The sequence below is a fragment of the Dryobates pubescens genome, chromosome 11 (assembly GCF_014839835.1).
Source record: "Dryobates pubescens isolate bDryPub1 chromosome 11, bDryPub1.pri, whole genome shotgun sequence".
Taxonomy (NCBI): Eukaryota; Metazoa; Chordata; class Aves; order Piciformes; family Picidae; genus Dryobates; species Dryobates pubescens.
This window is the reverse complement of record NC_071622.1, coordinates 13,785,404-13,800,451: the sequence shown is the minus strand read 5'-3', so window position 1 is coordinate 13,800,451 and position 15,048 is coordinate 13,785,404. Positions and strand designations below refer to the sequence as shown.

The following is a 15,048-nucleotide window of genomic DNA, read 5'->3' as shown; positions in this document are numbered from 1 at the left end:
ATCCAGTTCTGGTGCCTCCAGAATAAGAGGGACACAAAGCTCCTGGAGCAGATCCAGAAGAGGCCAGGAGGACAGAGTGCTGGAGCACCTTCTCTATGGGGACAGGCTGAGGGAGTTGGAGCTGTTCAGCCTGGAGAAGAGAAGGCTCTAGGGAGACCTTAGAGTGGGCCTTCTGCTACCTGAAGAGGGCCCACAGGAAAGATGGGGAGAGACTTTTTACAAGGACTTGTAGTGAGAGGACATGAGGGAATGGGTGGAAGATGGCAGAATTAGACTGGATATTAGGAAGAAACTCTTTACAGTGAGGGTGGTGAGACACTGGAATAGGCTGCCCAGGGATGTTGTGGATGCCCCCTCCCTGGAGGTGTTCAAGGCCAGGTTGGATGGGGCCTTGAGCAACCTGGTCTAGTGGGAGGTGTCCCTGCCTACAGTAGAAGGGCTGGAATGGGCTAGATGACCTTTAAGGCCCTTTCCAATCCAAACCATTCCATGAATCTAGGAATCCATGAATTTGATATTTTCAGAGGTCTTTGTGCGATTACAGACCATTTCAGAGGAAAACATACAGCTCAAGTTTGCCAAAGCAATACTAAGCTGCAGCAGTACCACACACCTTTTTATTTTACCCTTCCTGGCCACAAAGTTCTACAATGGAAACCCCCTGGAGTATGGACATGAAGATAATTAAGTTTGTCCTATTATGAACATTAAATAGAGTGTTGAGATTGTACTCTGTGGATTTAACACAACAGCATAAAGCTAAGCAGCGAGTTCTTTCCAAGCAAACAATTTAGAGATCTTCAGAAATGGTCCAATGTATTATTTATACTGGTCATACAGGTTTTCAGAATAGATTTAGCCCTTTAAAATATTAATACTTCCTTATTTTTAGCATTTTAGCTTTCCAAATTGACAAAACCTGGTACAGGAGGTTTGTGATCTAGCTTTTTGCTGATATTTAGGAACAAAAATACCAATCCAGATTTGCCAAGTGGTAAATTCAACCTTGGTACAAGTCTCTTTGCATAGTGCCCTTAAAAAGATGGGGAAACAGGAAGGTACCTCAGGGAGAAATAACCCTCTGCACCAGTACAGGTGAGGGGTTGGCCTGCTGGAAAGCAGCTCTGTGGAGAAGAACCTGGGATTGCTGGTGGACAAGCTCACCATGAGACAGCAATATGCCCTCAAGGTCATGGTGGCCAGTGATGTCCTCAGGTGAATTCAGAAGAGCATGGCCAGCAGGTCAAGGGAGGTTCTCCTCCTTGCTCTACTCTGCCCTTGTGAAGCCACAGCTTGAGTTACTGTGTTCAGTTCTGGGCTCCCCAGTTCAACAGAGAGAGGGAAATACTGTAGAGACTCCAGTGGAAGCTACAAAGATGCTGAAGGGACTGGACCATCTCTGTGAGAAGCAAAGGCTGAGAGACCTGGGGCCCTTTAGCCTGGAGAAAAGCAGCCTGAGAGGAGACCTGATCAATGCTAATTAATAGATAAAGGGTAGGGGCAAGAGGATGGGGCCAGACTCTTGAAAGCAGTGCCCAGTGACAGGACAAGGGGCAACAAGCACAACCTGGAACCCAGGAGGTTCCATCTGAACAGAAGGAAAAATTTCTTTGGTGTGAGGGTGCTGGAGCCGGCTGCTGAGAGAGGCTGTGGAATCTCCTTCTCTGGAGAGATTCCAAATCCACACGGACATTGCGATCATGGGCAAGCTGCTTGGATTAGCTGATCCCCAGAGGTCCCTTCCAAGCATCCTGTGATTCTGTGAAATGCAGGAGAGCTCACCTCTGTCCAGCAGGTTTTGCAGAACTGCTGTGGATCCATAGGAGCTGAAGTTCACTTCTAGCACATGGATGTTCATGACCTCGCTTGGCAAGTTGGCACCAAGCAGCGTGAGGAGACAGCATCATCTCAGCTGTGCCTGAGCCAACGACCCTGCCAGATCCCAGCCCACCATGGGCAAAGCCAGCCTGCCTGCCTTCCCAGCCATGCCAGCACAGGACCATCACAGCCTGGCCTGTTTCAGAATGCACAAAGAGCCATCACAGCTGTTTATTTACCTCCAGGAATAATAATCCACTTCCCAGAACAACCATATCTCATTTGAAAATTAGCCTAATTTCCATGTTTCCTTACAAATATCTAGCCCAACTCTTGTGATTAAAAAAGGTCTCTAGTACAAATGACTTCTTTCATCTCTCTACTCGTTCTGTGCCCATCTGACTCCAAACACTCCTGTTTAGCTGACAGCTATTAACTCAAGCTGTGCAGCGTGGCAGCACATAGTGTAATCCTAGGTCTCCAGCACCTCATCCTGCTACATCCCATAACCAGCTGCAGGCTATAAGGACATGTGACTGTCAGCTCAAGATTTTCCCCATCAAGCACATCCTGTCTGGCTCTGTTTTGAGGATGGAGATGCCCAGACAGGAAGATGCTGGGAGCTGAGGTAACAGGAATGAAACCAGGACCTGAGAGATTCCATCAGCCAAGTGGAGAGCTGGAGAAACAACCTGGATAAAGTGAATGATGTCAATGAGAGAACAGCAGGAAAACAGTAACTGACTGTGACCAAGGCTGAAACAAGCTTGGCTTTTTTAGCTTTTCTTATTTCCTTTCTTTCTCCCCCGCTCTGTTCCAGAGCCTATGATTTAATTCAAGGAAGCCTTTGCTTGTGCCAGAAAATGTCTTCACATGGAGCATCTTCTGTTTCACCTGGCATACAGCCCCAGCTGTATTCCCATTTAGGGACTATTTCTGCTTTACAGTGTCAGCCTTGTTCAAGGTTTGAGTCCTGCCTAAGCTTCAGGTTGAAGACGGTGAGTCACTGACAGAGCCTTGTCTCTCCCAGGAATACCTATGCTTGCAGCAGCCCATCTCCAGCTCAGTCTTTAAACTGAATGAAATCCTGGGACCCTGACCACAGCACCCCAGTACAAAAAGGCAATTTGCCTGGTGTTTGCCATGTCCTCTCATCCTCTATCTACTTGCCTGACCTCACTTTTTTTTCGCCCTGCCTCAGATATACCGCAACACCAAAGGCAGAGATGGCACCACATCAAAGAGCTTGACTTCTAAGGGAAGTGGGTTTATTTTCACTTGAGCAGAGACATGTTTTTTTTTAAGTCAGACTTCAAAATACCTTAAAAAATACCAGTGATGATAATGGGACTGAAAAATTCAATGGCATCTGAGTAACAGAATTCAAGCAGAAGTATGAGAGGATAAGATAACCTACACTAGAGCAGTTCCCAGGGAACGGTCTACAATGGCATTCAGGTTATACATCTCATCCGGGCCACGTTTCTGAGGGAGATGTGAATTAGCAACCCTGTGACAATAAAGAAAGGTGGGATTAAGAAACAAGAGAGGAGAGAAAAAGGCTGGTTGTTTCTGCCACTGCCTTTCCTTGCTCCTAAAATTTCTGTTGCCTGGAAATGGCTGATGAGAAGGCAGGATTATGTAAGAAAACGTTCAGAAAACTAAAGCCTGAGTGATGGGTAGCTTAACCCATCTTCTAAGCAGGGAACTAAACCATGTTTACAAAAGAGAACTTGAACAGTGAACCCCTTGAAAAAAAATCCAGGAGTGATGAGGACTTGACAATTCCCTGGATTAAAAAGCTGCATATATTACAGACAATGTAATCTCCTTATAGGAAGATGAGGAAAAGGAAAATAAAGCCTTTTTGGAGTGCAAGATGGGTTTTGTTTTAAAGTATATTATCTGACTGAAGACTTTCTTGTGGTACTGTATTTTTTCTCTTCTGAGAGATGTGACAGAGTTATACCAGCCCTCCAACCCCATATTAAGTTCTATTTCCCACCACTCCCATCAAATTTAACCTGTCAATAATAAAGTAACAAGCACTGTGCTGCAGAAAGGTCTCTTCCCAATTTTAATCAGGCTCACAACTAGGAAAGCAGGCACCCACTAAAGTGCAAAATATATCTGTCTGGTTTTGAATACTTTAGCAACTGTGCCACCTCAGCAGACCTAAGCTGCCCTGAACTATTCCTTGTTGTCATTCAAGTGGCATGTTACCTTCTGCAAATACTCTAACCACAGCTGAAGGTTAGTTTAAAATCAAACCTGCTACACTTTCCCCCATTTTTAAATAAAAAACCCTGAGCATTTTGCTCATTTTTCCTTTTTCTTTGCTTAACAACAAAGCAGAGGTCTCTAAACCAAACAAGTAATTTCTTGCAGTCACACATCTTCCAGTTCAAAACAAACATGCTTACACTGGTGATGAAGCTAAATGCATTGTGGATGCTGCCAGAAAAGGTGATCTTCTCAGCAATGTTCCTGAGGCACTAAAAAAACACATATCCTGCTGCCAGCCGAAGCTGTGCTGTCCACTGAGGCATCAGCGATGCAGAATGGCAGGCAGCAGGCATCTCATCTGGAGACTGAGGCAGAAATCATCTTCCCTGCCGTTCCACCAGCACTTGAACAATAGGGTTAGGACAGCAAAATCAGTTCTGCAATGCACACATCCTTGTGCAACTCAAGGATGTGTGTCTGGAAGTGGGAATATGAACTATCCAGGTTGCTGGAGTTCAATGACATCTTCAGAGAAGAAAAGATCCTTAACAGTGGACTTTAGTGCAGCTGCCCAATGATCACAGGATCATTTAGGCTGGAAGAGATCTTTAAGATCATCAAGTCCAACTGTTAGCACTGCCAGGTCATCACTAAACCATCTCTCAACACCACCACATTTGCGTGGCTTTTCAATCCTTCCCGGCATGGGGACTCCACAACTGCCATGGGCAGCCTGGTCCAGGGCTTGACAACCCTTTTGGGGAAGAAATTGTTCCTTGTGCCCAACCTAAACCTACCCTGGTGCAACTTGAGGCCATTTCCTCTCATCTTATAACTTGTTACTTGGGAGAAAAGACTGGCCTCCACCTGGTTCCAACCTCCTTTCAGGGTATTGTAGAGAGCTGGGTTTACCATCAGCCTCTTTTTCTTCAGGGTGAACAACCCCAGATCCCTCAGCTGCTCCTCACCTGACCTGTTCTCCAGACCCTACACCAGCTTTGTTGCCCTCTTTTGGACCTGCTACAGCACCTCAGTGTTTCTTGGGGTGATGGGCCCAAATCTGAACCCAGTACTTGAGGTGCAGCCTCACCATTGCTGAGTACAGGGGGACTATCCCTGCTCTGGTCCTGATGGGCACACTGTTGCTGATCCAGGCCAGGATGCTGTTTGCCTTCTTGGCCACCCAGGCACATGTTGGCTCATCTTCAGCCAGTTGTTGACCAAGGCAAATCCACAGGTGGTGGTAATGGTTAATGTGAAATCTGCTTCTGTCCCACTGACAAGAGGGGAGAAAACCCAAACAATCCTACACGAAGAAAAGCTGCAATGAAGGAGTGGAACCGGATGAGAAATTTTGCACCCAACTACTGTAACTGTGAGAAGTCTTCAAAGAGTTAAACCAGGCAAAGCCCCAATCAGACAATTCTAAAGTTGACATTCTTTCAGCTTTAGAAGAGGAGAAATGACTTCTCAGAAATGCCAGAAGTGACTCAACCGTGATTTTTAAGGCGCATCAACAGCATCCTAGTTATTTCGAGTAGTACTAAGGCTTTACCTGCCATTTCCTTCCTGTTAGTGGAAGTATGAGCCAGGAAGGTGCTCCAATCAGGGGAAAAGAAACACATAAAATGACTCCTGCGACTGCTGTGTTAGGAATAGATTACTTTTTTATATTGCAAACTGCCTTCCTGGTGAATTTTAAAAGATGTAAGCCAGGAAAAACAGAACAAATAATATCTGTGTAAGTAGGCCATTGTCATACTGCTGGTTTACTCCCAACCCCTTTGCAATATGGACACACACATTTCAAAGGGTGTATATTGGATCTGCAAAGGAGGGGAGCAGGTGATCTCATGGAAGTGCTTGCTCCAAGATCAAGTGGAGCCTAATTCAGGAAGACAAGCAGGAAAAAGTTGTGTTTTGCACCTTCTCTGGGAGCTTTGCAGAGGGTTCTGACACTGTGGAGGAAATCCTCTTGCCGCCTGCTGTAAGCTGTAGCTGGAATGTGCTGCACGTTGCATATTTCATGACAAAAGCAGAGCCACATTAGTTTATTAGATAAGCGATAAGTTCAATCCTTACCAAGTTTTCTTGGTTCCTGGCTGCTATTTTCTGATCATCTTCTCCCCCATTTTTCATGTATTTGACCTCTTCCACTGGTTTGATCCTATACTCATCTGAGCACCAAGAAAAACAAAAAAAGGAAAAAAAAAAAAAAAAGAAAAAAAATAATAATTTTTGAACCAGTGTTGTTCAGCAGCTGGGACAAAAACCAAACTAAAACCAAAACAGCTAGCTAGAAAAGACCCTAATTAAGCAAAGTAACTAAAAAGTACATGTATATAGTTTCAAAAGCTTAAATGTGACTGATACCAAGGAAGTTCTTCCTGACTAAAGCTTCAGTGAGAATGTACAGTTCTGGTTTCTAGTAGCTCTGTGGTCCAGCACAGCCACAGCACTATGAATAGGGGACATATGGTATGTACTCTCCCTCACACCCCTAATTTCCTGTATAATAGGTTGAATACCAACAAGCTCTCTGCTCCGCCGTCCTCCCTGCATTTTCATCGTCAGTGGGCAAACAAGCGATGTACAGTAGTTACTAGAGAGAGCAGTCTGCTCGTGGGGGCTCCTTGCATTGAGAAAAGCTTTTTTAAAAAGCAGTGCTGATGGAGGTTATTGAAAATTTCAGTTAAAAGCCACCCCTCATCCCCAAACACCCAATCCCAAAAGCCAATGCATTGGGTTTTAATTTTGGTTTTCCTGCCCTGTTTTAATGGAGCTAAAGCTAAAGGTACACAATGCACAGTCATACAGTGATTTCTGGAGAAAGGAACCCATGCTGACCATCTTCCTCTCCCCACTCCCCCCTCCACAACCATTTCCCCCACACATGAATGTTTTCTAAAGTGAGAAAATAAATAAGAGGAGTTAAGATTCCTGGTTTGCCATTAATGCTCATCAGCTAGGCACTTCAGCTTGTCCACCACATTTTAGGAAGAAGTGAGGAAGAATACAAGGGTAGTGAGACTCTGGAATAGTTTGCCCAATGAGGTTGTAGATGTTCCCTCCCTGGAGGTGTTCAAGGCCAGGTTGGATGAGGCCTTGAGCAGCCAAATCTAGCTGAGAGGCATCCCTCCCAACCTAGGCCATTCTGTGATTCTATGGAATACTGAATTCCCAGCTCCAGTGCCAGCCCTGAAATACATTTAACATACATCCACTATCCCACAGCAAACAGCTTCACTAAAACTTGAACAGAGGGATTTTTTTCCCTTTGGTAGGACAACATGTGACACAGGGAAAAGTGGTTCTTCTCTCCAGCCTGCAAACATAGTCCTTGCAGTCCCAACACTATCACTTTCTGCTCTGGTTATCTTTGTAACACGTGAATCCATCAGACAAACCCCCAGAGTTTTGCATCCACACTCCTCCAGCCAGCATGTATGTGAAAAAGAAACTTCATCCCATGTAAGTGGAAAATGTTGATCCAAAAAATGAAATGAGTCATGGTACACTGGGAATAAAAGGCAAAATCTGGGCAAATTAAAAGAAACAGCATGAATTTGATTCTACTTCTTTGAGTTTTCAAGCTATTTATCTCACTTGATAAAGGAAAAAAAAAAAGCCTAAAGGGATTTTTCTGGGTTACTCCATTGCTAAAAACAATCAGAATAACTTAAAAGGAAGTTTGTTTTCAGGAAATCATTAACCAGAGAGTGAAGAAGTTAAATAAGCCTAAACCAATCTTCTTTTAAAGATACAACATGGTTTTCCATGTATAGGATCATAAAGGTTGTAAAAGACCTCTAAGACGCTCAGGTCCAGCCATCAACTCAACGCCACCATGCTCACTAAACCATGTCCCCAAGTGCCATGGCTACACGTTCTTTGAACATCCCCAGGGATGGTGACTCCACCACCCCCCTGGACAGCCTGTTCCAATGCTGGTACAACCTAAGGCCATCTCCCCTCACCCTGTCACTTGTTACTTGAGAGAAGAGTCTGACCTCCATCTGCCTCCAACCTCCTTTCAGGGAGTTGTAGAGAGCCAAAAGGACTCCCCTCAGCCTCCTTTTCTCCAGGCTAAACAACCCCAGTTCCCTCAGCTGCTCCTCACTTGACCTGTTCTCCAGCCCCTTCACCAGTTTCATGGCACTTCTCCAGATCTGCTCAAGCACCTTAATGTCCTTCTTGGAGTGATGGGCCCAAATCTGAACCCAGTATTTGAGGTGCAGCCTCACCATTGCTGAATACAGTGGGACAATCACTGTCACAGTCCTGCTGACCAACCTGGCCTGCATCAGGCCAGGATGCCATTAGCCTTCTTGGCCACCCGGGCACATGTTGGCTCATCTTTGCCCAGCTGTCAACAAAGGCAAATCCACAGCTGGTTAATGTGAAATCTGCTGCTGATGTTTCCCCTTTGGCCCAAACCCGAATTTGGCCTACTCCATATTCATACATGCTTTATTTCTTCTAGAATTTAAACAATAAACCTGTGAATTTGTCAAACAGCAGCACCCCTGATATGGCACCTCAAAACAGATGGAAGAATCACAGAGAATATTATTAGATCTGTAAATGTCAACAACAACAACAACTCTGGGTTTTCCCTTTTTTTCAGTGTAATTTAGCTCCTCTGGAGGTGACAATTCATAAAACCAAGGAGGCTGAACACAATGAAACCTGGGAATTAGAAGGATTTGATTGACTGCAGTATCTAACTCACATTTTTCTCACTGCTTCAATGATCTCTGTTGTGATTAGCAATAAAACCCACACGCTGCAAAAGCATAAAACTCCCACGGTGGCACGGAGGGATGTGAATAGGAAAAGCGATGAGAAAGAGAAAATAGCACAAAGGAGGTTGCACAACCCACAGCTAGTCCATGTAGACTAAAAGAGAGAGGCACATCCAACCCTGCCTTGTAAAACATGAGTAAGGTATGGAGCTCCTGACATTCAGTGGCAAAAATAACCTCTGAGACGTGTCTCCTTCTTAGTCCAGCAGATTAATTGTGCTTGAAAACCAAGCACCTGCCCAGGCAGGAGCACATCCTAGCGGACTGTATGTCAGGGATGCTTCCCTGGAGACATTGTGTCTTGTAGCAAGTGGACAAGGGCACTGTCCATGTGATCCCATGATAGCTGTGCCTGATGACTGCATTATTCTTTAAATGACTTTCTGTAATACCCAGTATCATCATCTCCATTATTTTTTCCAGGAACTGAGGTCAGACTTCACAGGTCTGTAGTTCCCTGGCTCTTCCTCAATGCCCTTTTTGTAGACAGGAATCACATTTGCTAGCTTCCAGTCAGCAGGGACCTCCTCAGGCCCCAAACACTTTTGAGATGAGCAAGAGAGATCGTTCCATAATACCCACCAGCAACCTCAGAACACCAGGGTGAATCTCATCAGGCTTCATGGACTTGTGGACATTCAGCTGATGCAGCTGGTCCCTTAGAACTTCAATGTCCTTAAATGGAAAGTGGCTGTTCCCACACTTGTGGTCCTCTGTTTCAGGGAACCAGGCAGCCTGAGGTCTATCAGTATTATTAAAGACTGAGTTAAAAAACTAGTCATTGATTGCCTAGGCTTCTCCTTCATTTCTGTTAGTCAGGTAACATTTTCAACCAGTCCCAGTCCCGTGTTTTCTCTAGAACTTTTCTGGCTATTAACCTCAGTGGAGCTCTCCCTGAATGGTATAGGATTCATAAAGAGAATAGATGTTAGAAAACTTGTGGACAGAGGATAGGTGAGGATAATGATTACAACATGGACATGGGACATTCAAGGAATACTTGAGATACCTGGGCAGCCTGTTCCCACTCTTGGTGGTGAGGTGAATTTCTAGGCTACTCTTCCTTTCCACCTTCAGCTCCACTTGAATGTTTTTTAGAAATCATTACCAACCAAAGTTCTCAAAGCTGTAATCTTAAATTCACGTTGAACCTGGCCACAGATCTGTCAAATTCTGCTTTGTTTGCCAGATGCACAAGGTAGCCCTGGAATCGTGGCAAAGACCTTCGCACAGATTCCTCGTGCAACTTCCCGGCATTTCAAACAGTGTCAGTGAGTGTGTTTCACCACAGCATTTTAGTTGTGAGTACAGTAACTACTCAACTACCCATGCAGAATAGCACAGTTGATGTTACTCTTCCTTCCATCCTCCCAGTTGCATGAGAAGTACAAATGTCTGCACAATTCATGCCTGAAACATGCAGCAGTGAGGAAGTTTCCAGAAATAAACCAGTCATTTTTCATTACATTTTCAGGACAAGTTGAATGCACCATGCCAACAAGCAAGACTTACTACAGAGAAATCCACCTTCCCCTCAGGAGCACACAGATAAAAGAAATTCAGGAAGTCAAAGAAGAAGGCACCTGCTTCTGTAGATGTTAGTAGAATTACTCTTTAATAGAAAGTCCTACAAGATTAATCATAGAATCACAGGTTGAAGGGGACCTCTGGAGATCCTCTAGTCCAACCCCTTTGCTAAAGCGGGGTCACCCACAGCAGGTTGCCTAGGATTCACCCAGAAGAGCCTGACTCCATCCTCCTGACATTCACCCTTTAGATATTGGTAAGTACTGAGAAGATCACCTCTTGGTCTTCTCCAGGCTGAACAGCCTGAGCTCTCCCAGCCCTTCCTCATAAGGTAGCTGTTCCAGTCCCCTCGGTGTCTTAGTGGCTCTCCACTTGATGCCTAACCTGGTGCAATGTTAATATTAATTAACTGCATTAACATGCAGGCTCCATTATTTGGTATGTGTTTGGGCATGAGAATTCCCATATCTCAAAAAGCAGTGTCAGCTTTACACAATCTATAGCTAATGACCTGCTTTAAAGGCCAAAAGCCTCCCTCTTGAAGATGAGGCACATTGGCGAAGAAGCAGGCTGAGTGGCCAACACTCAGGCTTTGGTGCCTGCATAAATGATTACCAGAGAGGAGTGCCACGCAGCTAGCAAATCCAGCAAGCCCATGGTGTTTGGAGCAAGCAGCACATGTACCAACACCAGGCCAACATGGGAACGCAGCACTGGCCTGTGGAATAGCAGTGACCAACCTCTGAAACGAGCTAACAGGAGCAACAGAGAGGGTTGAGCCATGAGCAATGAGTTTTATCAGGTCCTCATGGAGATGAAGGGCATAGAATCATTAAAGACCTTTAAGATCATTGAGTCCAACCTAACTCAACAACCATGAATACAATGAACTGCCATGTCTATACAATCCTTAAAAACCTCCAGAGATGATGACCTTCCTGGCCAGCCTGTTCCAATGCCTGACCACTCTTTCAGGAAAGAAATTTTTCCCAACATCCAACCTAAACCTCCCTTGGCACAACTTAAGCCCATTTCCTCTCATCCTATCGCTAGTTACTTGCGAGAAGAAATCAGTGATGTTAAGTTTGAAGTAACAGTATTACTCACAAGCTCTCTTAATTTCCTATCACAGGCAAAATATTTTCCTTAAATTAGGGAGCACAGATACAAGATATTGGCAACATCAGCTCACATTGAGCAGTCACTTGCTGGAGGATGGTATAAATAGATATGATTCCACCTTCAAAGGGGAGAGAAAACAGCTGAGTAATTATACTGCCACAGAAAATAAAATGAGGAGTAGCCAGCTGACTATGAGCCCTACAGCTTCCCAAGCTGGATAAGGCATACCTGGAAACATCCACTTTCTGAACTAGTCAATGCACTGAGTAAAAAACCTACCACTGAATGATTTCAGTAGCTATTGAATTAAGCTGCTAAAATAAGAGTAAGTACCAAATCACAGCAACTTTCCTGCTGGCAGAGAAGAAACAATAAATTTTGCTCACAGGTCCCCCTCCAGTACCTTATTGTGTCCTTCCAGTACTGAATGGAATGATGAGGGACTGGGCTCCCCAGTTCAAGAAGGGCAGGGAACTACTGAAGAGAGTACAGTGGAGGCTGCGAAGATGCTGAGAGGCTTGAAGCATCTCTGTGAGGAGGAAAGGCTAAAAGACCTGGGGCTGTTGAGTCTGGACAAGAGCAGCCTGAGACAGGATCTGATCAATCCTCAGCAAGAGCTAAAAGGTGGGGGGCAAGAGGACCCTTTTCAGTAGTGCTCAGTGGTAGGATGAGTGGCAACAAGCACAAATTGGAGACCAGGAGGTTCCATCTGAACAGAAGGAAAAACCTCTTTGGTGTGAGGGTGCTGGAGCCAGCTGCCCAGAGAAGTTGAGGAGTCTCCTTCTCTGGAGAGATTCCAAACCCATCTGGTCACAGAATATCTTAAGGTGGAAGAGACCTTCAAGATCATCTAGTCCAATCTTCAACCCAGCACTGCAAGGTCTCCACTGAACTATGCCCCTAAGCACCAGGTCCACACATTGTTTAAATACCTCCAGAGATGGTGACTCCACCACTGCCCTGGGCAGCCTGTTGAGGGCTTGACAAAACTTTCAGGGGAGAAATCTTACACCTTTATATCCAACATATATTTTTACATCTTTATATCCAAGATATATTTTTACGCTTGTCCTGGTTTAAGCAAGCAGCTCAGGACAGAACGTAGAATTTACCCCAAAGGAGTAAATAAAAACACTCACACAGAACTGGAAGTTAAATAGAAATAATATTTACAATATTAAGCAAAGTACAAAAGTATTAAGGTAAAAAGGATATATACAACCAGAATTGGCAATGGCCGAGGCCCCAAGGCGGACCTTGCTATGCAGCAAAAATAGCTTCCAGCCGCCAGCAAGGCCTCCCTCCTACACAGCAAGTGAAAGCAAAAGCTAAGAGCTCAGAGCCAGGAGCCAAGAGAGAGGACCAGAAGGTCTGCTCCTTATTTAGGGATAATACAGGAAGAGGAATGGTATGGCATATTGCAACATCCAATGCCTACCTCTGGGGATTTCCCTCCCTCTCTGGAGTTCTACTCTATGGTATAACAGTTAAGCCTTAACCTACAACAATGCTCCTTTCACAAGAATCAAGTACTGTCTTCCGTTGTGTATGTAAAAAAAGAAGATCCCAGACAACTCCAGTGGAGGAGGAACGGTTTCACAGGGCTTCCAGAGCACATACTGAGTTGAAAAGAAGCACCCCCATTGAACTGAAAGAAAAACAACATAAAGGAGTCACAAATAAAAGAGAGAAATATTGTTGAGTGTAACAGCCACCACAAAATCCATCACACAACACACACCAGAAAGCAGAAATGCCTCCAGCAGCAAACTCTTTGGAAGGGCAAAGGAGAATTTCTGAGTTGAATATGCTGCAAAAATTCTCAGTAGGCAAATCTTATGAATGAAGATCTCCATCTGGAAACAGATAATTCTACTCAAACATGTCACCCAGTTGTCATGGCAACATGATAGAGAAAAACAGCTCTCATTAATAATGATGTGAGTGATAAATGAACGTATCAACTTATAACATTGAATCAATTACTAGAGGAGCGGGGAAATAAAGAAAACTGTGGCTGTTCCAATGAGTAAAATTTCTTCAGCACTTCCAGACGTCTTTCTAAGTGCCATTACCACAGCAGCATGACGCTATTTCTGGCTCTGTTAAAGAAAAACAACACCAGAGAAAGAGGTAACTCCATCAAATGTCTGGATTCACTGGGACTTCTGGAGAAATCTTTTGTTAAACAAAGTTTTAAAATATATAAAGCACTGCTTTGCATCCTCACTTCAGACATCTAAGGATGAACAGATTTGGTTCTGCTGTCATTAACAGGATGATGGGCGAGCCTCTCGGCTATTTTTAGTGCTGGATCAAGTATCAGACAGGAGGGAAGTGGTACTTCAGTCACACCACAAAGAAGAAAGTTTCTAACCACACCTTCATTCTCCTGTGCTTCATATTTTTCTTTAGTTTCTGTGGAAGAACATGCCAAGATTTACCCTTCATCCATAATGAAACACGTCTGTTCTGCAAAATCTGAACTTTTCCTCTAACAAATTTCTCTTTACCATACTTATTTCTGCCAGGTGCGGCAAGAACTCCTACTGCTGTGATCACGAGGAGTGCCACGGATCAAAGAGCCACGTGCTCCCCTCTCTCAAAGACTTGAAAGCTAAAAGCTATATTTAAATATAAGGACTGAATTGCTTGTTCTAAAAATAATTTTAAAATATCGTAAGAGATTTTGATGCAACTTAACTGAAACATAAAACAGCAGCTGAGCCACTTAGATGCTAAACAAAAAACATGCCAAGTATGACCCAAGGTGCCACTGCAAAGGAGAAGTCATACTCTGAGCTCCACAGCCTCACTGGTAGGACATGAGCTGAACTCTGAAAAGAGCCAGGCTAGACACCAGGAAAAATCTCTAACTTCAAGATAGTCAAAGGGTAGAATTAGATTGCTTGGGTGGCTGCAGTTTCACAGATTCACAGACTGCATTGGGTTGGACAGGACCCTCAAGGGCCATCTTGTCCAACCCGTTTGCAGTCAGCAGTGACATCTCCAATCAGATCAGGCCGCCCAGGGCCACATCAAGTCTTATCTTGAAAGGACAGGGCCCCAAACTCCAGGGACAGGGCCTTTCCATCATCAGGGGTCTTTAAAGAGTCATCAGCTTTGAGTAGGACAGGCTACAGTCCATCCTGTTTTGGAGCACAGGAGGGATGAGGTAAGGATTATTCCACCTTGTGTTACTGTATGTGACTACTGACTGCTTGGGTATCAGCAGAAGTTATGTCAAAGATCAAAAAGTCAACAGTTAAGAGAAAGGACTTGCAAAAGCCCTGTGAATGTTTCTCAAATCAAATACTAGCTAATGGAGGGTATATGAGCTTGAAGCTCCAGCTTCCAGCACTCAAGGAAGCAGTATCTACATGGTTCTTTTGATTTCTATGTGGTTGTTTCAATTCTGACTTAACTGCTGTGAGGGTAGATTTCCAATCCACTTGGGCATGGGTTGAAAGAGAAATTTTATCAGAGATCAACCAGCATTGGGTGAGGAGCCTGCTGTCTTCCTCTGTCATCAACCCTCAAAGCTATCAAC

The 15,048-nt window shown here is 44.5% G+C and overlaps 1 protein-coding gene across 1 annotated transcript in view; it reads right to left on the bottom strand.

The window, feature by feature from the left end:
* The window catches only part of C11H1orf21 (chromosome 11 C1orf21 homolog), a 139,071-nt gene that overhangs the window by 50,201 nt on the left and 73,822 nt on the right, over nt 1–15,048 (bottom strand). The window contains exon 3 of the mRNA XM_054165599.1: nt 6,127–6,221. Within this exon, the coding sequence (XP_054021574.1) occupies nt 6,127–6,221 (95 nt within the window). The remainder of the gene's footprint in view (nt 1–6,126; nt 6,222–15,048) is intronic.